The 24,841-nt window shown below is 42.2% G+C and overlaps 2 protein-coding genes and 1 pseudogene across 2 annotated transcripts; 2 read left to right on the top strand and 1 right to left on the bottom strand.

Annotated features, from left to right (window-relative positions):
• The first annotated feature begins 665 nt into the window (after positions 1-665).
• Positions 666-1,604, top strand: LOC124107780 (vomeronasal type-1 receptor 4-like). Its single transcript, XM_046465981.1, has one exon. It carries the CDS (start codon positions 666-668, stop codon positions 1,602-1,604), a length of 939 nt encoding a protein of 312 aa, XP_046321937.1.
• A 7,363-nt stretch (positions 1,605-8,967) lies between these two features.
• Positions 8,968-16,499, bottom strand: LOC124107991 (vomeronasal type-1 receptor 4-like). Its single transcript, XM_046466366.1, has 2 exons — positions 16,398-16,499; positions 8,968-10,022 (listed from the first exon to the last, which is right to left on the bottom strand). Exon 2 carries the CDS (start codon positions 9,975-9,977, stop codon positions 9,081-9,083), a length of 897 nt encoding a protein of 298 aa, XP_046322322.1. The 5' UTR covers positions 9,978-10,022; positions 16,398-16,499; the 3' UTR covers positions 8,968-9,080.
• Positions 16,500-19,910: 3,411 nt separating this feature from the next.
• Positions 19,911-21,054, top strand: LOC124107993 (ubiquitin-conjugating enzyme E2 D4-like; annotated as a pseudogene).
• The last annotated feature ends 3,787 nt before the right edge of the window (positions 21,055-24,841 follow it).

Below are 24,841 nucleotides of genomic sequence, written 5' to 3'. Positions count from 1 at the left end.
CTGCCTTATTGAATGGGACTCACCAGGGGGCACACCATGGGACAGGTGCCTGCAGTGCTATAGTTCCCTCAGTGTATCTGCCATTACTAAACTATCTAAATGTTTATTTGTAATTAATATTGCATGTAGAATAAATCTTTTCAAGCAAAATGAAAACATTTCCAAATAAGAAGTTATAAAATGCTACTAGTTTAGAAGATAATAGGAATATAGAAAAGCAGAAGTAAATATGAGCTGGATAGAAAAACTCCAATCATTAACTTTAGGAATGGTTGGTGGTTCATCCACCCTCTCTGTAACCAGTCAGGCAGTTTCAAGGCCCCTTTCAGCACTTGATCAGAGTACAAATTTGGGCAGAGAATTAACCTTTATGCCCAAGTTCTCCTGGTCATCAGCAAAATCATCTCAGCACCTGCCTCATGTTGTAAAGATTCCAGAATCACCATGTGCTGCCTTCATAGCCAGGATTTATACACACTTCATGCCTTAACTAGTCACACCAGGCTCATTACAACCTGGTAGTTAAAATAAAACATTAAGTAAGCTTTCACAGTGGGAATTCTGGAGAGTGAGCAATGCTGGGTTCTGTTTGACAGGACACATGCAGCCCAGGCCTCCTGTTCCCCTGCAGGACCCTCTGGCTGGGACAGCAGGGAACTGGCAGGATGGCAGCCAGTGATGTGGCTGTAGGCATCATCTTCCTGGCACAGACTGTGGCTGGAGCTCTGGGCAATTCCTCTCTTCTCCTCCATTACCTGGTTCTTTACTTCACTGGGTGCAGGGTAAGACACACAGACTTGATTCTTCAGCACTTAATTGTGGCCAACTTGTTAACTCTCCTGTGCAGAGGAGTTCCCCAGACAGTGGCAGCTTTTGGAGTGAAAATTTTCCTCAGTGATGCTGGATGCAAGCTGCTTTTCTATCTTCACAGGGTGGGCAGGGGTGTGTCCATTGGCAGCACCTGCCTCCTGAGTGTCTTCCAGGCCATTAAGATCAGTCCTGCAGACTCCAGCTACTCAGAGCTTAAAGTAAATATTTCCAAGTACATTGGCTTCTCCAGAAACCTGAACTGGATCCTGTATCTCCTTGTAAATGTTATTTTTCTTATGTACATAACTGGACAAAAGAGCAACAAAAACATCACAAACCTGAAAGATTTTGGATACTGTTCTGCTGCTCGACATGACAGAACCTTAAATTCACTGCAGGCAGCATTTCTCACATTCCCTGATGCCCTGTGTGTGGGGCTCATGCTTTGGGCCAGCAGCTCCTTGGTGCTCATCCTGCACAGGCACAAGCAGAGAATGCGGCATGTTCATAAGTCCAGCTCCCTCAGGTCCTCCCCTGAGTCCAGAGCCACCAAAACCATCCTCCTCCTGGTGAGCACCTTTGTCTCTTTTTACACACTTTCCTGCATGTTCCAAGTTAGTTTAGGTGTTATTTATAATCCTAACTGGTTCCTGTTGAACACAGCTGCAATATTGACTGGGTGTTTCCCAGCTGTCAGCCCCTTTCTGCTCATGAGCAGAGGCTCTACTGCATCCAGGATCCACTCTGCCTGGGAGCAGAGTAGGAAGAATGCCAATCATGTGAGAAAAATATAAATCATTTAGTTTTGTACAATCTCATCTCCACAGACTCTTAGTGATAAAGCAGTCACAATGTAAGTGTACAACACACGCACACACGTTTGCATAGTGTGTTATAATGTGTGTCTCTGCACGTGCCTGAATGTGTCTGATCATCATTATGTATTTTGCATGAAGCAATATTATAAAAATTTATGTAAGTTGTGCAAATTTGAGATTTTAAAATAATTCTCATTTACTAATAACAAACTGCTTTTATATAATATTTATTTATTGCATGTTTGTCTTGCCATTCTAGTTGATTAAGTGGTTAAAATGCCATGAATATATCTTTACTTACCTACTTAATTTCTTAGGTCTTAGCTATTTCTGGAGTCAGATGTGCTACTGCTGTGCCTGGGGCATTCATATCTCAGTCTTTTCTCTTGGAAAAAAATGTCCAAATGAATATATTCAATAGAATTTGACTGTAAAATTACAGTTAGTCTTCATGTGAATGCAATCATGGACATTCTTGGTTTAGGGTTTACCAATAAACTATGTGTACTTCATGACACTTTTTCTGTGTTTTGAATGTCTGTATTGATTCCTTTTCTGCAATTTATTCTCATAATTCCATACTTAACCCTTTTTCTTTCATGATGTGTATTTACTATATCTTAGATCAACCTAGATATAATAGTCCACATGTGGATAGTCACACAGTAAAGATGTTTAGAATATTTGGCCTCTTCCTTTACAATATAAGACTGTTGTAAATTAATCTCTTTGTCTTCTTTCAATGTACTTTTAATTGCTCCTGTGTCTTTAAAATAATTTTATGCAGGGGTCATGGTTGGTCTGCTCAGTGAGATTTCACTAGCTGACCACAGCTCTGCTGGCAGCTCCAGTGTCAAAAAGAAGCAAGGTCCCCATCACTGGTGCCCCCTCATTCCTCTCCACTCACTGTCCCTGGGTGACCACTATGTGACAGCTAACTACATGGTCACTTTCTTCCCTTTGTATTCTGTATAAATGGATCCACACAGCATGACTACTTTAGTGTTTGACTTTTAAAGTTCCATATGCCTGTTACCTTCTCTTCATTTTCACAGTTAGTGACAGGATTCCACTGTGGGGGTCTCCAGCAATGAATCATCCCTCCCTTGATGCCCAGGTGGGGCTTCGGTTTGGGGCCTTGTGGATAGTCTTTCCATGAAAGTTCTACCTCATGTTGGAGACACAGCAGGGCTTTGTGTTGGGTGTAAGTGTAGGAAGAGTTGGGTCTCCAGCTTGCACGTATACACACGTTGATTTCTCCTCATTTTACAAAATACTTCCAATCAATTTTCTAAAATTCATATACATATTTCATAGGAAAAATCTCTTAATTTCAAACTATATCACTTGAAATATTTACCTTGATTCTTATGTCTTTGTTGTTTTCTTTAACCATTATTTTCCCAGGACAGGGACACAGGTGAGTAGTGGAGCACCTGTTACTCACCACCTCTGTGATCCTAGTCCCTTCTTGGTTTTCTTGGTGACTCCTGCCCACTGTCCCCCTAGAGCCTTCTCTGTCCTCTGCCCTGTTGTCCCCTTGCCCAGGTCTCTTATATCTCTCTGTCTCAATCTCCCCCTCCCACCGTCTTAACCTCCTTGGACCACTGCCTACTTCCACGATCTTCCTGCCCCAAACATGCTACTCACCCCTACAACACCTCGTTCCCTAAACCCCTCATGGAACTTCAGCTGTGACTTCTACAAACCACCAACTTCCCACCTTTTGCCCAATATCTCCCCATCCCCACTTCCTCCTTCACTCTCATAAATCCTGCCCTCCCCTCCTTGGCATCTGCAGTGATCCATGCCCTTAAGTCCCCTCCCTGCACTTTGCCCCATGTCCTCAATCCCTGTAATGCACATTGACTCCTCAGCTTCATGTAACACCATCTCTTTTCCTTTCAGATCCTCTCCTGGTCTCTATGCTGCCAAGCCACAGACTGTCTGCCTCACCCTCTTACTATCAACACCCTGTCCCTTTACCCTTCTGGATCCCACTGTCCTCCACCCAAGCAGTGTCTCTCCTGCAAACACTGCAGCCTTTCACCAGATTTCTTGATGTTAGGTGCTCACACTCATACCAGTTTTTAACCTATGCCTGATGTTTGTATGTTGAATGTCCCCACAGATCAGTGTGTTAAAGGCCTGGTTTCCAGGGTAGAGTCTTTAAGAGGTGGGGCCCAGTGGGAGGTCCTCAATCCCTGGCTGCTGCCTATGAGGAAGACTGTGGGATTCTGTAACTTCCTTTTCCTGCCTACTGAGGTGAATGGTTTTGCTCTGCCACAAACTCTCACCATCATGTGCAACCTAGTCAGTGTCAAAGTAATGACACCAATGGGGCATGGAATGGACCCTCCAGAGCTATTGAAAATGACCATTTTCCCTTTATGAGTTGATTATCTCTGGTACTTCATCACAGTGAGGGAAAGTTAACAGAGCTGTATGCCACATTGTCTTGGTGGGCAATTATATGGGTAGGATTAAAAATGATGGAAGGTGGCCCTCTTTTCTGGCACCCAGAGGTGTAGATATATAACTGTTGTGTATGTGGACATGTCATCAAGATGCATGCATGGTGACTACCTAAGTTATAAAAGTGTGGCCGTGTGTATCATTAGGGGTGTTATGAATATGAGTCATATTATGAATATAAATATGAACATGCCAGGGACAAAAATATAAATACCAATTTTTCTATTCAAAAAGGGAGGAATCAGGGAATAAAAGAAAAATGGGACCAAAACATAGCTGGCAAATAATTCCTGTGTATCTGGGGCATGTGAGAGAGAGATGATATCTCCAAAGGGCTTGGGAATCTCTGTATTTAAGGACTTGCCATTTGCAAACCATGGGCCTCTCTCTCTGCCTGGCTCTGTCCACAGCCAGCAGCTTTTCTTAGCAGACGTTGCACATTACTGTTCTCTCTTAACCAGGGATCTTCATCCAGCTTCAGATTTACATTTACTGCTTCATGCATTGCCCTCTCAGGGGCTACCTCAAGGGATTCCAACCCTGCTACATGTTGCCTGTCCTCCCATATTTTCCCTTTAAATCTCAATGGAAGCCTCTGTGTGGCCTTAATTCCATCATCCTGCATTCCTGCCATGCAATTTTCACAGGGTTGACACCAAACTTTCCCAACAGGTCAAGCAGTATATCTGGGCCCCATTGGACTGTGGCTGCAACAGCCTCTGAATGCCTGGGCAGGTGATCATGGTGAATAAGTCCTGTGAAAACAGATTCCTGGTGATCCCTGTGTGGGAACATTGTCCTGATGGTCTTTTCTCAAAAGAGTTTTCTTTTGAACAACCTTAAGGGATGGGTTGGTCCTGCTAATCCTTGTATTGCCCTCAAGGAATTTTCCCATTATCCCTTTGCAAAGAACTTAACTTCTCTTGATTGGCAGTAATCTCTCAACGGCATTGCCTTCCTTGGTCCCAGTTGTACATGTTTTTTTTTTTCTTACCAAACTGCAAGTTTTAAAAATTCTTCTACTCTGCTTTCTTCTGCTGCTTCTTGCAGTCATCTATACCCTTGCCAATGGCAATGTTGTGGTGCCTGGAAACTTCCTCCCTCAAATTAAATAAAACACCACCATAAAATTCCCCCCCTCACACACCCAAAATCTCAGGACATAAGCAAAATGTAGATTCTTCTTTGTCAAAACATAACACTCATAACCTCTAGCCCAATTCCTGATTCATTACCTTTCCCCTCTGAGTCTTCATAAGCACAGTCCATACTGTCTGCATTCCTAGCAGCAACTGGTCTTCTGAGTTTGCACCAGAATCTTCCATTAAACTCCACTTAAAACCATCTCAGTCAATCTCCATCCTGCATCTCCAAACTTTTCCAAGCTCTTCACACAAACCAGTTTCAATAGCTCAGAATTACATGGTTTTACTAGTCACAGCAAGGATCTGATTTCTCAGTACCAATTTCTCTGTTCACTTTTAATTTATATGACCAAAATCCTGAAGAAAAATAATCAGGATGAAGGAAATTTTATGTTGGCTCATGGTTTCAGAGATTCAGATTGTGATTGGCCAACTCCATTGCTCTGTGTCTGAAGTGAGGCAGAGGATCATTGTAGAAGGGCATGGCAAAGGGATACTTCTCACTTCACAGAAATGAGGAAGCAACACGAGAGCAATCAAAGTTTCAGGAATAAATATAAACTCCTAGTGACTTTGTTCCTCCAGCCCATGCCCCAAGTGCCTAAAATTACCATCCACTTAGTTTGCTCAAATGTGTGTAGACCTATTAGGTTACAGCACTCGTAATCCAATCATTTCACCTATGCATACTCCTGTAGCAAAACACTGCTAACAGAATTGTAGGATGCCTCATATTCAAACCATAAAACCCAGACATGAATATTTGATGTTATTGGAACAAACAGTGAGGTGACCTGGAATGGATATTGAATTTGTCTGTTAAGAATAACCAAAGAATTAATTTCATCTCCTAAATTACCTTATTCTTATCTCAGTGAGGTTCAAGGAGGAAACTCTTAGGGATATAAACTCCCTGCATTGAACATGAGGGGAAAATCAGTACTTTGCTTGAGTATCTGTACCTTCTAATTCCGTTATTCTCACCATATAGATATGCTCTGTGGCAACTGAGAAGCTTCACTGATGTTTTAAGCAGTGATGAAACCTTGGATTAGTGGCTTCATGCTGGACCCTACACTTGAGGCAAACATCATTCATTCAGAGATGTCATTAAAGATTTTGGCTTATGACCAGACAGACGTAAAGAGGTACCCGTAACGCAAGAGGTGAAAAACCTCTATAATGAAAACTACAGAACACTAAGAAAGAAGTTGAAGAAAACCTCAGAAGATGGAAAGATCCCCATTGCTCCTGGATATGCAGAATTAATATAATTTATCTTTAGGGAAAGGAAAATTTTCTCTTTTTGATCTCATATTGGTGATGCTTTAAATAAAATTTTAACTTTGATTTATTGGGTCTTTCCTTTGGTTCTTTTTCAGAATCTCTGTGTATTGAAATGATCTTTCATTTTTGGTGTTTTATTTCTTAATTCATTTCTTATTTTTTAAAGTATGAACTTTCTAAATTCTTTTTCTGATATTTCCTCCAATGTGATGTAAACAGAATCAGGTTTTTCAGTGTTGTGGGCTAATAAGGAAGCTTGTACCCTAGTTTTTTCATATTTTTTGTATTTCTAACATGTGAAGGGATGACTACATCCTCTAAGTTTTGCAAGGCACTATTTAGTGAGCTTTTTTCTCTCATTTGCTTCCCGCTGGGCAATATCTAAGTATTGACACTCCTGTGAATCATCTGCTTTGCCCGGTATCAACATCATGTGCACATTTCAGCTCATGTGTATATGACCACACACAGTGTGCACCCCCATACTAAGGCATACTGAATCATATACATACACACAGTCATTCCCAGACTCTCACTTTCACCTTAAACACAGTCACGATGCAGACACCAACACAACTGTCATGTTCCACTCTCTGTCACATAATCACACATTCATCTTCATGTGTGCCTAAGGACCTTGTGTGTGTGAATTTGTGCTCATCACATGCCTGTGAAAGCCATGAAGAGGTGGCCATGCCTGCTCTTTACATTCCTTCCAACCTCCCACACACAGCCAGGACAGCATGTCCACATGCAGCATTTAAACAGGCTCGGGTGTTTGCTGTGAATGCACAGGTGTGATGTGAAAAGCCACAGAGATCAAATTTCAGGCATCCTCAGCTCTTCCATGAACTACAGGCATGAGCTTGACCCACTGCTCATAAACTGAAAGCCCCTGCCCTTTGCTCCTGGGTGCTTTTGCCCATTTATGCCAAGATCCCCTCCTCCTTCAGGCTCCCTACCTTTCCTGTGCAGGTCTTTTCTCCCTCCCCATGTCTATCATGTCCCCCAAGCTTCACTTCCTTTATTTACACTCTGTATGGGCCTAAGTCCATTGCTCACCAAGACCTGCATCCTCCTCTAATGATCTTTACCCACAGCATTTTTTATCACATTTCCATGGAAACTTGATCCCCTTTTGCCTTTGAACCATGCTTTGTCATTTTACCCTTTGTTAATGGGGTCATCCTCCTCCCCTCCAGAACCCAGTATCCTTAACTTCCTCACACACACGCTGTCTTTGTAACTTAAGCCCGGCACTGACTTGAGCCCCTGAGCAACATGTGGTATCCTTCTGTCTTCTCACTCTCCACCTTCTGTTCTTCCCCAGCACTTTTAAGCCCACCCTCCAGGCTCTCTGCTCCACCATCTTAAGTCTGTCATCCCATTTCCCTGTGTTCTCTGTCACTCTCATCTGTCACACAGCCAGACAGTCTCCCTCTTCTAAGTGCTTCACTATTAAACAATTGCTGCTGGTTATTGTTGACATGTGCCCCAAGAGTTGGAGTGTGTGTACAGTGATCAAATTCTGATGCAGGTCAAATGGAGAAAAATTATGAGAAATTAGTTTATCAGAAGGTATCAAACAAGTTAATGAGTGAAAAATTGTGGATTTTTTTGTTGTTGTTTTTCAGAGTCATATCTGTTTTCGCCAGCCTCTACAAAAGTGATGATTTTCAGCATACTGTAGTTTCACAGTGGTTGCTTTCAGGGCAACCTTGGAGCTGAAGAGTTGGAAATAGGATTAAGCCTGGTTAAAAGGACAGGAGTCTCTCCTGTGACTTCCCATATGGACTTATTTGGCTGTTCTAGGTAACTTTACTTTTAATTGGGGCCTCCAAATTACGGCAGGCCTCAGTAGTATGCATGGATTCAAAAAAACATCAGAGATCTTAATTACCCTGCGTAAGGCAGGATGGCCACATTATAATGCTCTACCTTCCGGTGAACCAAATTTCAATCTCAGGGCCATTACCATCTACCTACTTTTGTCTGGGTCTCTGTTTATTTCATCTTCATTCTCTAATCAAACTAATGGTACATTTCTGGAAAACTATGTATTAATCCCACTTACATCCCAGGTACCCTTCAACAAAAGCTCTACAGAAGATAAGGATATGTGAGATAAATATATAGAGAATTGTTAGCTTACAATATCCACAACTCATTACTCTACTGTATTTTCTTCTGACAAATGTTTTCAGGAGTATAACACTTCTTCAGTTATTGTGATTTAAAGGACTTCCAAGGACATAGAACTCATTAATTTGATTTGTCTTCAGCTATAAAATTCCAATGACAATCTACGGGACACTATGCATCATCATGAGGACAATCAGCTGTATTCCCAGCACCGTGGCCATGTTGAAACCACATTCAGAGAGCTGCGAATCCCAATGTCCTTTGGGGTTTATAATAGAAAGACAAGTGACTATTCATAAGTTTTTTATTGGTGTTTTGAGCAAGAATAAGACTAAACAACTGCATATTGTGCAAAAACATATAATTCATATACTTGAGATCAAATTTAAAATTGGTTTATGCCTCAGAAGTAGAGCCTGGATAGAATGTAGTCAGGGCTCATGAGAAGAAAGGGGCTGACAGTGGGAAAACACATGGAGATGAGTGAATTGGTGTTCACCAGCAACAAACTGGGATTAAAATCAAGGGAAACACAAACATTTAATAGGGAGGAGAGGGTGTAGAAACTCACAAAGGTGCCCACCAGGACAAGGATTCTCTGGGTGGCTCTGGACTCAGGGCAGGATCTGGGGGAACCTTTGATGCTGTGAATGTGCTGAACCCTCTGCTTGTGCCTGTACAGAAGGAGAACCATGGAGCCACTGGACCAGATCATGAGCACAGAAAAGACAACTTCAGGAAATACAAATAAGGCTGCATATACTGATTCTGTGATTTTGTCACCAGCTTCAGAAAAACAGTACCCATAATTTGTTTTCCTTGTCAGATTTTCGCTACTCCATTTGCTATACATATAGAGAGGAAAAATGGAATTCATCACCATGTACAGGATCCAGCAGAGGGAAATGGAGAAGCCAATGTACTTTGGAGTTTTTCCTTTGAAATCCTTCCAACAGGAGTTCATGGGGCTGATGGTGATGTTCTGGAACACGCTCAAGAGGCAGGTAATGAAAATGGACACACTCCTGCCCACTCGCTCCATGTACAAAAGAAATTTGCACACATAGTCATTGAAGTAATGTTTCAGCCCAAGAGTTGTCATTGTCTGGGGAATTCCTTTAGAGAGAATGATCAAGGTGTTGGCTATAATCAGGTGCCTGAGAATCAAGTCAGTGGACCTTAATGTGCACTCATTGCAGAAAAGGACTAAATAGTAATAAAGCAGAGAGAAATTTCCCAGAACTCCTACTGCAGTCTGCGATAAGAACATCAGTCCCATGGCCACGTCTCTGGAGTCCATTTTCTCATTCTCATATTTTCCTTTGAATTACAGCAATAGTCCTTCCTATGAGCAAAAAGACACGTTAAAAATTTTGAAGGGAAGCCCATTCATGTACACCTGTAGATCCCAGCTCCTCTGGAGGCTGAGACAAAAGTTAGGTTTTAGCCCAAGTATTAAAACTGAGCCTGGGAAGCATTGCAAATCCTTCTCAAAATATAATAATTTTTTACACCAAGTATAAGTTTTACTGTATGCACATATTGGAGTAAAATATATCAAGGTGCACATGTGAATGAGGGGAGTTCCCAGATTTTTTTCATAGAAAAGCCAACTTGAAAAATCAGTTGATGATAACCTGGAGGAAGCATCAAAATGGATTGGAGGGAAAAGAAAACAGAATTTGCCACTTCCAGATTAAATTGATATTTTATAGTCATTTTGAAGAAGAGGAGAATTCTGTCACCACTCCCAACACACAACATATCAGTTTTGAATAAATATCTGGCTTAAATTTTAAAGAAAATGAATGTAACTTTTACAGTATTCTGTTTCTTGATCTGTATGTGCACAGAGAAGTGTGTTTTATTTGTAAAATTCCACTGAGCTGTGCACTTATGACTTCTGCATGCTTCGTTAATTAAAAAAATGTACATGTCATCAAAAAAGTGAGCTGGGGAAAGGTCATCTCTTGGATGTGTTGACCTGCTTCAGGTGTCTGCACAGGATGAAATATAACAGTGAGTGTCCTTACTAGGATCCTGAACATGCATCATTGAAGAACAACCATAGTAATATATATTCTGATCATAACATTCAAAAGGACAGTGTCTAAATATTTTCATTTAAAAAATTTGTTTTAGCCACTCAATTTGATGCCCATATATGGAAAGGAAATGATATTTACTGGTATATGCAGGCATATATGGAGGAACAAAAATCCCAATATATTTTTGACCTTTATTATCTGTTCTATCCACATAGAGTCCCTGGACTTATTAAGCTGGATAGACACTGAAGAGGAAGAGAGTAGAGATCCTGCTGCTGAGCTACACTCACAACTCAGTCAAGTAACAGTGAATCTCTGTTCACACATGCACTAGCCCCACTTGAGCACCAACAATACTTCAACACAAAGGAGAGAGGAACCAAAAACCGTAGACCAAGAACCAGGCATCAGGCAGGAACAACTAGAGGGAAACTCAGGTCATATCTCCTGGGCATCTCATATAGCAAAAACAGAAGTCCCAAGAACAAAAATGATTACTACTCACCAAATAACATTTGTAGGAATGAGGGAGAGTAATTATTCACAACAGAAGTGTGAGTTTGAGACCTCCAAAAACATGAGAAAATATGCAAACAAGATTCCCTGTGAATTCACAATACCCCAAGAAAGGAAACCTCAGGTAGGGACATGGATAAAATTCCAGAGAAAAACCATAAAAACCTGATTATTAAAATGTACTAAGTAAGAAAGATCTAAGGAATGAATTAAGAGAACAAATACAGGAGATGAAAACCCACTTCAATTAAAAACACTAGAGATAGTGAGAAGAAACAAATCAGAGCTCCTGGAAATAAAATGCCTAATGAATCAAATTAAACATTCACTTCAAAGTATGGCCAAAGATTAGATTGCACAGAGAATGAACTTCAGTCCTTGAAGGCAGAACTTTAGACTTGATGACAGGTATCATAGAACCTGAATATTCAGTATGCAATAAGTCAAAAAAGAAACCAATAAAACAGGATGAGAATACACAAGAATTCACAACAACATCAAAAGACAAAGCCAGAGAGTCACTGGGATAGGAGAGAACATGCAGACACAGAATAAACCATCAAGAAGCTCTTCAGCAAAATAGCAGAGAAATTTTCCAACCTAAGAAAGGAGATGGACATCCAAAGTGAGCATCATATAGAGCCTCAGGTAGACAACACCTAAAAGGACCCATTTGGAAGGCTTTAACAACCCTCAGCCCTTGTTCTCTTACTCACTACATAGCTCAAGAAGAAATGGAAAGACGATCCCAGGCATTGACTGTCTAGTCTCACTGAATATTCTGAACATCTCGGTGGAAATGATTCTTTAATTTCTCATTAAGAATGTTTTTCCCCCCACCTTGCTTTCTTTTACTATTCTGATGATTTCAAGGAAACATACATGCACATAAGTGTTTTTTTTCTCATTTTTAGCATTTTTGAAAATGTTTAGCATTTTTAAAAGTTTTTTCTTCCCCTTGTCTTCAGAGGTTTAGGGATTTTTATTAGTATATTTGGTTTTGTATTTTATTGTTTCTTTGTCTGTTTCTCTTCTTTTTCTTTCTTCTGAAAGCCAAATTCTATTGTTCTCTTCCACCCTCCATTTACTGTTTGACTTCTTTTTTTTCTGCTCCTTTATAACCAACACATGCTACATCTCTTCTGCATTCTCTCTGTTCAATTTTTGAAATTATGAACTCTTTTCTATCTTCCAATCACACATTTTTTTTCTTAATTAACTGTATTCTTATAATTTTTAGCACTAATTGGTTTATCTGGTTCCCAACCCCACATTAATGCTGTTGCAGTTGTCACTGCTGTGGGTGTGATAGTTGACACCTGTTGTTTGCTTTCCTCCCAGATATAGTTCATGGTTACTTATGGGTTTTGCTGGTACCAATCAGTGACTCTACCATTTCTGGGTTTTTTTTTTGTTTGTTTCAAATTCACATTGTAGAAGACATAGTAGAAACCATTTCACTGAAAGTTGTGTATTGTTTGCAGAGTTGTTGCTAATTATTTGTGTTCCCTATTCTGGGAGGTGCTGGAACCTGTAGGAACACTACAATTCACAGGGTAAAAACTCTGCTGCTGAACTGAACTCAGCCAACAGACAGCACACCTTGTTTCACACACTAAGTACTGAAACTCTTCAGCTATGCCTCAACATAAACACTTGTTTCACACACTAAGTACTGAAACTCTTCAGCTGTCCCTTAACATAAACATCAGAAGAGAAAAAAGCCCTGACTAATGACGAGGCCTCAAGTAGAAATGACTAAATATGGGCCCCAGGCCCCACCTACACACATCCATATCTATAGCAACAACAGAGAGAAGTAACCAAAGGCTCTGGATACCAAACCTATGAGAGGGTCTCAACACAGATCACTCTAGGACACTTTTCACTAAAATATATTCTAAGGTACAATGTAAGTCTTATCAAATACAAAAAAAAATGTGATGTTATCCTGTGAATCCTATCAGATCAGAATGTAATGAAACTAGAAATCAACAGCATGGTGCACAGAAATCATACAAGTACATGGATATCGAAAAAATATATTTTAAGTGAGAGATGGATCATAGAATAAATGAAAGAAGAAATCAAGAATTTTTTTAGAAATAAATGAGAGCAGAGATATAATGTGTTAAAATTATTGGGACAGTATGAAGGGATTTCTAAAATAAAATTCCATAAAATTGAATGCCTACTTAAAAAAAATACCAGGAAGACCGCAAATAAATACTGTAATGCTAAATATCAAGGACCTAGAAAAGGAAGAACTAATATAAAATCAGTAGAACACATGAAATGACTGAGATCAGAGCCAAGGGTAATGAAACTGAGAATTTTTTTAAAAAAGCAATACAAAGGATCAATAGAACAAACATGATTATTTGAAAAGATAAATAAAATTTATAAACCTATGACCATCTAAAAAAAGATAGAGAAACTCCAAATCAACAAAATATCAAAGAAAATATCACCTCACCACAGACACTTCTGGACTACAGAGGTTATAAAATATTTGAACACATTTTGAACATTTACTCCCTCTCCTCCCACCTGTCTCTCTTCCTCCCCTTCTCTCTCCCTCCCTCTATTCTTTTCTCCCACAGTAGGGATTTAACACAGAAGCACCTTACCACTTAAATACATCCCCAGCAATCCCTAGCCCTTTTCATTTTTCTATTTAGAGACAGAGTTTCACTAAGTGGCCTAGGGACTTGATAAATTCTGGGGCTGACCCTGAACTTGCCATTCTTATGACTCAGTCTCTGAGTCACTGGGATTACAGGCAGGCACCACTGCACCCAGCTGTTAAATTCTATTAAACTGGAAAATCTACAACCTTGACAAATATCTATACATATATGACTAGCTCAAATCGAGCCAGGAAGATAGAGAAAACATAAACATAGCAATATCAAGTAAGGAAATTAAATCAGCTATTAATGTCTTTTTTAATAATAAGAAGCCCAAGACCAGATAGATTCTCAGCTACATCCTATGGTACCTTTAAAAGGAACTAACACCAAACTTCCTCAAATTATTCCATGAAGTAGAAAGAAAGGGAATTTTACATTCTGTGTAGGATTTATAATGCTGATAGCAAAACCATACAAAGAAACAACACGGAAAAAATCTATAAACCAAAAATCTTGATAAACATAGATGCAAAAAATATTTAGTAATATATTAGCAAAATCCTTTAAAAAATATTTCAAGAAGGTAATACACCACGAACAAGTGGGTTTTATTCCAGGGAATGAAGGATGGTTTACCATATGCAATTCAATAAATGTAACTCCCCAAACAAAAGGAAATTAAGAACAACAATCACATGATCATCTCAGTAGGAGCAGAAAAAGCCTTTAATAAAATCCTAAACCATTCAAGTTAAAAAGACTGGAGAAACTAGGGATAGAAGGAAGTTGACTGAACTTCATAAAGTCTGTATATGACAAGGTGAAACCCAGCACCATCTTGAATTGAGGAAAAAGGAAAGCATGTCCTCTAAAACCTGGAACAAGAAAAGGATGTCCCTATGACCACTCCCATTCAATATAATTCTATAAACTCTGTCTATAGCAGTCAGGCAAGAAAAAAAAAAATTAAAGGCCTCCATATAGGAACAGAAAACGTCAAATTATCTATTTGGAAATGACACGATCCTGTAATTGTTTTTAGAAAATCCCCCCCAAATTTCAGCAAAGTAGCAGATACAATAGCAATGTTCAGAAATCAATAGCTTTCCTGTATTCCAACCATGAATCTGCTGGGAAGGAAATCAGGAAACAATCCCATTCACAATAACCTCAAGAAAAAATAGTTGGGGATAAATCTAACCAAGGAGGTGAATGATCTTTATAATTAAAACTACAGAACCCTGAAGAAAATAAATGAAAAAGATCTTAGAAGATGGAAATATTCCCCATATCCTTGGTAGGGAGAGATAATTTTGTCAAAATGGCTGTATTTCTAAAAGCATTACATGGATTCCTTTAAATCTCCATCAAAATACCAAACGACTTTCTTCACTGAACTAGAAAAAGAGTTCTAAAAATGTGTGGAAGAGTAAAAGTCAAAGAATTGCCAAAGCGGATCCTGAGCAAGAAGAGCGATGTAGTGGGATCACAATTCTGTACCTCAAATCAGACTACAGAGCTATAGTAACAAAAAGAGCAGGGCATTTTCATCAAAAGGACATGAAGACCAATGAAATAGAAGACACAGAGACAAACTCGCACAGTTACAGCCCTCCAATATGTGACAAAGTGCTAACAATATATGTTGGAGAAGACGGCCTTTATAACACATGTCCCTGGGAACACTGGATAACCATGTGCAGAAGAATTAAATGAGATCCTTATCTCTCAACCTGAACAAAAGTTAATCAAATTGGACCAAAGATACAGGAATTAGACTGAAAACTTTGCAACTGCTAGAATAAGACACAGACTTAACACTGCAGCATATTGGTGCAGATACCAACTTTCTTAAAATCCTTAAAACTCAAGAAATAAAACCAAGAATGAGAAAGATAACATCAAATTAAAAAACTTCTTAACATCAGTGGATATCACTAAGAGCATGAAGAGAGATCATACAGAATGGGAGAGAATCTTAGCTAGCTACTCTTCTGACAGAGTTAATATTCAGAATATATAAAGAATTCAAGAAGTGTACCATCAAAAAAGCAAAAACAACACACACACACACACACACACACACACACACACACACCTGGGTGCAGTGAAAGAAGTGTGTAACTCCAGCAGCTTAGGGAACTTCTCTAAGCAACTTAGAGAGACCCTGTTTCAAAATAATAAATAAAAAGGCTGAGGGTGTGGCTAAGTTTAAGTGCCCCTGATTTTAATTCCTAGTAAAACAAGAAAAAACAACAGCAACAACAACAAAAAATACACCCAAATAATCCAATCAATGAATGGGTTAATGAACCAAACAGGCATTTCCCAAAAGAAGAAATAAATGGCACACAAGTATATGAAAACATGTCCAACAACCTGGAAAAAAAAAATTGTTTCTCTCTCTTGTCTACAGTGGAAGAGAATGTGTTTCTACCCCAAATCCTTTTCCAGAAGTGAGCACTTCCTCAAACTTCCCTCCTTACACACTCTGCCTCTGAGACAGAAGTAGAAAACACTCACCGGGTGCTTTGCGTGTGCAAGGTGCTGGGCTCAGTGTGAGGTCCTAACAGCCAGCATGGAGGGAGGGAGGCAGCTGGGCCCTGAGACAAAGGTCTGTGCTCCTATGACCTCACTTCCCCTCAGGGCTGCAATTATCACTTCACCTGGAGAGGCAATGACAGTGCAGGCCTGGGGAGCCCAGGACAAGGATGAAAAACTTTCTCCACACTTGCTAATTACCAAGACAATTATGAGTTCCTTGTTAGTAACTTCAGAATAAGTGTCAAGAACTTTGAGAGAAGCTGTTGTTTTTGTATGATCCCTGGAGACTGACAGGGTCTCATATGGAAGGTTCTCGAAATACTGAGCTGTGACCTATGTTGGACTTACAGAGAGCTTGTTTGTCTCACTGGACTCCTGGCTTTCCTGAGTGCTTCACACCAAATCTTGCTAATTCTTAATATTTAGATACTGAAGCTTCATGATTCTAAGGTATTAAAAAGAACAGAAAGAAAGCATCTGAGAAAGAAGTCTAATGAGGTAAAAGTGAAAAAAAAAAACTATCACAATTTACATTAGAAAACCCTGGACTCATTTGTATAATTGTGAATTAATTTGGAAATGATACTAAATGTTTGTAGGAAAAATTAGTTCATGAATTTTACCCCAGCAGTAGGAGGAATTCTCAACAGAACACTGTCACTAGAAGAGAGATGCTTACAACAGTCTCTCACAAATAAAATCACCAGCATTAGAAGATCAGCCAGCAAATTCTCTATTTTTCATCAGTATTCAATAAGCGAATACCCTCTTCTCAATCCAACAGCACTGTTTTTTTCAGAATTATTGTAATTATTTTTGCACAGAAAATTAAATAGTATGCATTGATAGTTTGATTAAGGAGGAAATATAAAATATAATTGTCTCAAAGTTGACCTGTATCTACTATTCATTCTTCTGTGAGGGTTTTAGGATAATTGGGAATTTTAAAGGACACAGATCACAAAAGACAACAATTACTTCTGACCCAGCTGTCAGTCTGGAGGTCGCCGAATCACACGTAGCTTCCCTACAGGAACTCGTGACATTCACAGAATACGTTTATGGACATGGTTACAGTTAAATTCAGGGAAGGGATATGGGTTACAGTCAGCACAGGGTAGACACTGATAGGCAGAGTCCAGGAGAGGTGCCCAGTGTGGAGCCTCCTGTCATCCTCCCTGTGGGTCACAGATGCTCTGTTTCCCCACCACATGAGACAAACAACTGGATGCTGTCCTCCAGGGCAGCTCACCTGGGCCTTGGGGCCCAGAGCTTCTCCTGGAGACCCTCACACACTGTCCACGTGGCTGAGTGTAGTCTCAGGTCTTCCTGAGACTGGGAATTTACCATATGGACCTCATTTCCCAGCACAGGTCACGTCATTAGGCTGTCTGGTGAACAAAGCACCCAGGCAAGCAAAGCACTGTTCAGGCATGGCATTTCAAGGACCTGAAGACCACCACTCAGCAATAACAGGGAGAGTCCTGACCTCACTTGTCTAAGGCTAAATTTTCACTTTAGCCCCCTCCTGCTCTCGGCTGAAGCCTGCCCTATGTGAGCATGCTGCCTGGAAATCTGCATCCTTCTGCAGCCCTGAAGGACCCAGGCAGCAGTGGGTTCATGTACGTTCAGTATCTGGAGGAATTCAGGAATGGCGGACGTAGATTTAATGAGACAGTGCCTCCAATCTCTTTTTAAAATTTATTTTTTATTTTTTAGGTGGAAACGATATATTTATTTATTTTTTTTTATTTTTAAGTGGTGCTGAGGATAGAACCCATCGCCTCAGGCATGCTAGGAGAGCACTCTACCTCTGAGCCACAGCCACAGACCCACAGTGCCTCCACTCTATGCATCCATATGTACATTTGCAAATTTCCGTGATATCTTGATTATCCACTTATCTCCTTGATCTACTAAAATCACTTTGGGTTTCCTAGTTCTTCACTGCATATACTGTTTGAAAGTGATGTAAAAGAACTATCTGTTAACAATTCACACTCTAACACACACACACAGTGCATTAGACACTCATGTGCATAATTCAACACACAGTGTACACACTCATACCATGTGGACTGAAATATGTATGTGATAGTCATTCCCATACTCCCATCTTCACACACTCACAATACAGACACCGAACTAAAAGTCCTGTTCCATTCTCTGTCACATAGTCACTCACACATTCTTCTCAATGTGTGGGAGTACTATATATATATAACTGTGCTTATATCCAGGCCAAAGAACCCCAGGAAGAGGGGGGTCACGTCTGTGCTTTGTATTCCTTCCCAGCCTCCCACAGCCCACCAGGACAGAATTGCACACATGTGGCATTTAAGCAGGCTATTGTGTTTGCTGTTGGTATGGGGGTGTGGTGTGACAGTTGACCTGTGGGGGTAGGCTGAGAGTGTGCGACAGATAGTGAGTGATCACATGAAGGTCCTGGGGGTTAGATGGGGTGCAGGGGGCTTGTGGCTGAGCACTGTAGAGTAGTAGAGAAATGGCAGTGGGGAAAGGGCACATGGGATACAGGGTGTGGTACATCTCAAGTGCACTGGTGACTTTAAGGGCACAAAGGGGCAAACTGTGCACAGAAATTAAGGGGATGAGATAATCTGGGTCTCAGACCCTGTGAGTGCAGCAGCCCTGGGGACAAAGGACATAGTGGGGGGTGGAGAACATGAGCTCAAGTGCCTGAAAGACAGAGGTAGGAAAAATTCTAAGGCAGTTAATGTCCACAGGGATGACAGGACCTGGGGGTGGGGGATGCATAGGTTTTCCTTGATTTAAAGGCTATTTGGATGGAAAGACAAACACTCTGACACATGGACAGAAGAACTGCAGAAATCTTCCCACATACAGCTGCAAAGAAGAGCACAGGTCAGGTGGGCCACACAGGAGTTGCTGTTGGACACCAGGTAACAGCCAGTGGAGACGGCTTGAGTAGGGTAAGGAGGTGGGATTGCCGGGACTCCCAGGCACTGTGTGCAATGACTGGTTGGAATAATTTCATGGGATCTGGCATTAAGGGACCCTCCATAATTTTCTGGACGTTGCCTGTGTGCTCACGCACACAAAGAGTTAAGTTTTGCTGAGCTTAACAAAAAAAGGTGTTCTGTGAGAAACTATGAACCCTTTAAACTGTGTCCTTGTTGCTTTCTTAAGAAGATAAGAGATAAGAATGTTTTGCCAAGTTTAAAATCTATCTATCTTTATCTATCTATCTATCTATCTATCTATCTATCTATCTATCTATCTATCTATCTATCATCTATCTATCTCTATCTAGATCTAGATCTAGATATAGATATATGTGATTGCCAGGAAATTAACTAACTTCAACTCAAATAATAAGAAGTATGGAGCACTATGACCATGAACAAAGTTATTCTGAGAATGTTTATCCATGCTTGATAAGATTAAGCTGCCAAGAAGATGTGTTTCTTCTTTGCTGTATAAAAGAAGTAGGGTCTGGCGAGCCGGCAGCGGGCCGCCTCAGGCAGCCCCGCCGGGCCGCCCGGTCCCAAGCAGCGGAGAGGATGGCACTGAAGCGGATCCAGAAGGGCCTCACGAATTTGCTGAGGCTGGCCTCAAACTTGCCATCCTCTTGCCTCAGCCTCCCAAGTTCCTGGAATTACAGGCAGGCACCACCGTGCCCAGCTGTAACCATAATTTTTAGCATTTTATCATCCCACCAGTGCATGGCCAGAACTGACCGACTTGCAGAGGGATCCTCCTGCCCAGTGTTCCGCAGGACCTGTGGGTGATGATTAATGACAGTCCTTACCAAGGAGGTGTTTTCTTCCTGACCATCCACTTTCCTATGGATTACCCTTTCAAGCCCCCAAAGGTCGCTTTCACAACAAAAATCTATCACCCCAATATCAACAGCAATGGCAGCATCTGCCTGGACATCCTGCGGTCACAGTGGTCTCCAGCACTGTGTCCAAAGTTCTCTTGTCCATCTGCTCCCTGCTCTGCGACCCCAACCCTGATGACCCTCTGGTGCCAGAAATAGCCCACACCTACATGGCCGACAGAGAGAAGTACAGCAGACTAGCAAGAGAGTGGACACAGAAATATGCTATGTAAGTGCTTCGGAGGTTTCGTGGGAGACATTGTTCAAGAGAAGCTGGCCAGGCAAAGAGGTCTTCCTGTGAAGCTCTGAGCTGTCAGCTAAGCCACCGACAGAGTGCCACCCGTTCTTCACACATATGTGGGCCACCCACTTTCTTTGGCTGCAGCATGTTGGTGCCATTCTCAGCCATGGTGGCTTTGACAATGTCACATCTTTGATGCCTAATCAGCAACCATTGTAACTATGATCCACAACCTTTTTGGTTACACTGGAATGGGTCGGTCTGCCCCAACTCATCTGCTCGTCTCTGGGAGGCCAGTCCCTGCACGCCTCCCCTGCCTGGCCTCAAATGGTGCTGCTGCTCACTATGGCACCACATGGTGGCCTAGCCTGGCCCCTCACTACATGCCCTTTGCCTTTAGAACTCAGTGTTGTCCTGGGTGCCCAGGACAGAGTGGGCTTCCTTGCATCCTGTCTGCTGCAGAATCACATCCCAAGGAGTCTGAGTGCATCCTGGAGGCTCCCAAGAATGGGACAGCATCACCAGAAAGCGGATGTTTCATTCTGTGGCTTCTGCCGTCTTCCTCTGCAGTGCCACATGCTGCATATCTCTCCTCACACCAAGAAGCAGCGAGTGGAAAATGTCAGGATACAAAGCACATAACACCCTGCCTCATGAGAGATGACTGTCTTTTTTAGATGCAAGAGCGAAATTATGAAACCATAGTGAGATTTGGGTTATGCTTTTCTATGTGAGAGGTTTTTCCCTACCTCCACCTCCTCCCACCAGGATCCTATACAAAGTCCAAGTGTAAGCCATTTGCAGACTAGAACACAGGGAGGGGTAGAGACTCAACTGTAAATAAAAATGCAATTCCCTTAAGAGTCTAAATAATAGTTGATATTTAAGTCTCCTTCCCCCACCCCACCCCCTAGGCAGAACAGAAGATATGAAAACTTGACAGGGTTTTCAGAGCCTTAATTAGAATAGTCTGTTAAGTGCCTGGCTTCCTTGCTTGGCTTTCTGATTGAACACATTTTAAGGTTTGACTTGACTTTAGAGCTGACAGCTTTGAGATTAGGTGACTTAGGAAAAGGCATGAAAGGGATTTCAAATAAAACCTCCAAAGAAGGAGGAAAGTTGAAGGGCTTCAAAAAAAAAAGTAGGGAAAAAATGAAGCTGCTGCTCATTCTCTACTGGAAGTGTGTGTGTGTGTGCGTGTGTGTGTGTGTGTGCGTGCGTGTGTCTTTCTTTATGCATCTCTGCTGTACCAGAAATTATAGATTGTCAGCGGGATCTGACACTGGCCCTTGGGAAATTTGGTCAGGTGCCTAGTAGCCCTGGGAGGACATGCTAATCCCTGGACAGTGGACACCAGTCACAGTGTCCACATGCAGCAGAGGCAGCATAGTGGACCTGGGGCAAGACTGGGTGGGTGCACTTAGCTGAGTGCCAGAGGGCTAGGGTCAGAGGACTTCGGGAAGCAGTGGTATCATGTGCAGGCCAATGTCCTCCAGCACCTGATGTTCTATTTTCAGTGAACCCCAGGGAAGCTGTTCTGTAGACAGGAGGGACAGCAATTGGGTTGTGGGGTCACTGCTCAGGAACCCATTGAAGGAATCAGTACTATGGGGCTTCCTTGAGCAGTGTGCTGACTGGTTTGGTGTATCCACTGTCTACAGGACGTTTGATTCCCCCGTGAGCCTGAGTGAATGCATCTGAGGATGTGCAGGTCTAGCCTGAGAAGTCAGCAGATGGCTTAACATAGGTCATCCAGACAGCCCTACACTGAGCCCAGGAAGGCAGCGGACACCCAGGTAGGGCACCATTTTTAAAACAACCTTTGCAGCCAGGAGTCAGGCCTGGATTATCATGAAAGCATCTTCTGGTATCTGTCCAGATGCCTGAGCTATTGGAAGCTTCTCCTCTGCCCTGGGCATCTGCAGGGCCACAATGTATGCAACAGGTGCCAAGCTAAAGCACAATGAACAGTGTGTGCTGCAGAGTCAGGCTCTAGGAGGAAAGGAGACCCTTGAGGTTCACTCCCTTACACATCTGGCTACATCCTCCACCCTCCATTGCTGTGACCTTTAGAAATCCATAAGCCTTCATTGTCCTTCACTTCCTCCCACTCTTTCTAATATACATTCCCTGGAACCACATTCTGTAAACTTTTTGAAAAACAAACAAACAAAGAACCAACACCACCAACAAAACCCAGGACAAAACAGAAACCTTTTTCCCTGTTCCAAGGACCACAGTCTGACCAAAATCCTCCACGCCTTCAGTGACTCCTGCAAACTCTGTCACCTGTGTCTTTCTTCCCCTTCTCTGTATCTACTCCCAAATCTAGTGTCAGCCTGTTCCTTGTGCCCTCTGCCCAGCACTCTCAAATCCACAGTGCTCAACCTCCAGGACCCTCCACTCCTCTGTGAAGTGCATGCTGCCCCTGACCACCACCCACCTCCCTGCAGCCCTGCCCCTTGCTCCTGGGTGCTTCAGTGCACTCACAACCAGGGTCCCCTCCCTCGGCTCCCTCCCTTCTTGTGCACATCCTTTCTCCCTCCCCATGTCTGTGCCCAGGCTCCATCTCCTTTGCTTACACTCTGAATCCGCCTCAGTCACTGTCCACCAAGGTGGGCTCCTCCTCTCCTGATCTTTGCCCACAGCAGGTCTCCACATGCTTCCCACTGACCATTGGCCCCCATTGCCAATGACTTGTGTTGCCATCACACCCTTGTTCCTGTCACCTTGCCATCCACCCACCCGAACTCAATGGGTTTATGCCTGTGCCTTCCTGGCCCACTCTTCCCTTTGTAGTCATAGCCTGGCATTGGCCTTAACCTTGGAGCAACCCGTGACATGCTTCTGCCTTTCCCCCCGTCTCCCCTCCATCATCTTTAGACCTGGCCCTCCAGGCTCACTGCCCTCCAGGCTCACTGCTCCACCATCTCACGTCTGTCATACATTTCTCTGTGCCCTGTGCTCACTCTTGTCCATCACACAGCTGTGCTCTGTCCCTCCCTCAACACTTCACTGTTAACAGTGGCCCTGGGTGTTTTTAGTAAATGCCCTTGAGTGCCAGGGCTCACAGGTGAGGGAGTGCTGAGGCAGCCACTGGAGGAAGGTGAGGCCTGAGCCTCTCAGCCAACCTCCAGGCAGGTTCCAGAGCAAGCATTCCCCAGGATGTGCAGGGCCAGCTCCACCTCTCCTCATCTCTGGGCCTCCCTTTATTTCATCTCTGTTCTCATCACATGAAAGGTCCTTGTTGGGAAGAGTCTGTTCATTCCACAGGTAAACCCACTGCTGTTGGGGCAAACATTTACCACCCCACTACCCCACCCTCTAATTATTGACATTTCCCTAGAACTTACCACAATACTGAGGGGTTTGCCATATCAGAATCCCCTCTGTACCCAACTCACCTTTTCCATAAAATTATACTTTGCCTTAAATAAGTGAAGCCTTAAAACTCAAGCTCTTTCAAACATTCCCCAAAGAGTCCACTTTCAACAGAAAAACCTCAGTGACTCATGTGGCCTTCTCAGAAGGTATCACATGGGTGACAGGCAGGGACAGAGATACCAGGGCAATGGAGTGTATATCAATAAATGTTCCTATAATACTTGCTTTTTACCAAAGTCCCTCCAGGATGCTGTCACCCAGGAAGCCTCATGTATCTTCCCCTCCCCTTTTCAGTTCTCCACCTGTGGGACCTGCTGTGACACTTCTCACAACCCTGCCTGCACCAGCGACTGCAATGTTTATAGATGAATCGAATCTCCTAAGTCTACAATCTAGCACAAATACATGAATATAATCTGATTTAGAGAGTTGTAAGTGCTATTTTTAAAAGCATAGGTAAGACATGCCCATCTATCCTCCTGTTTTGAAAGGCAGCTGTGGGTGTTTTCACAAAATGTGAAATTGTGAGATTATGCTGCAACCCTTGAACAGATTCCAGCAGAAGATATGCGCTACCTAGATGAGAACCAGGCACTTCTTTCCTTGTGGCACTGCAGGCAGCAGGAGCACTGTGCTCCCACCAGTTTCCCTTCTCCTGCCAACTACAGTCTGGGTGTGTGAAGTGGCCCATGTGGATGCTACACAGGACAGTAGTTTGCATCATATCACAAGATCCCTGCATGTAGGGAGACAAATTTTTTAAGGAGAACTGCAGACAAACCTACCTTGCAACGGAAAGAGATATTATCTTTATTTCACCGTGCAGTAAACAGTTCTCTCCTTTATTCCAATACCTAATCCTGAATCTGTCTTCTCAAGCTCTGTTTTCAGAGGAATCCAACAAAAGACAATTTGGGACAAAGCTTTTCTGGGAGT

The sequence above is a fragment of the Marmota monax genome, unplaced genomic scaffold, assembly GCF_021218885.2.
Source record: "Marmota monax isolate L192 unplaced genomic scaffold, Marmota_monax_Labrador192_F-V1.1 WCK01_AAM20220418_F8-fsc00160, whole genome shotgun sequence".
NCBI lineage: Eukaryota > Metazoa > Chordata > Mammalia > Rodentia > Sciuridae > Marmota > Marmota monax.
Note: the sequence above shows the minus strand (reverse complement) of the source record. Positions and strands in the feature narration are given on the sequence as shown.

Bases quoted from the DNA above. Each gene is read 5' to 3' on its own strand.
- LOC124107780 (XM_046465981.1), top strand. From the start codon at position 666: ATGGCAGCCAGTGATGTGGCTGTAGGCATCATCTTCCTGGCACAGACT.
- LOC124107991 (XM_046466366.1), bottom strand. From the start codon at position 9,977: ATGGACTCCAGAGACGTGGCCATGGGACTGATGTTCTTATCGCAGACT.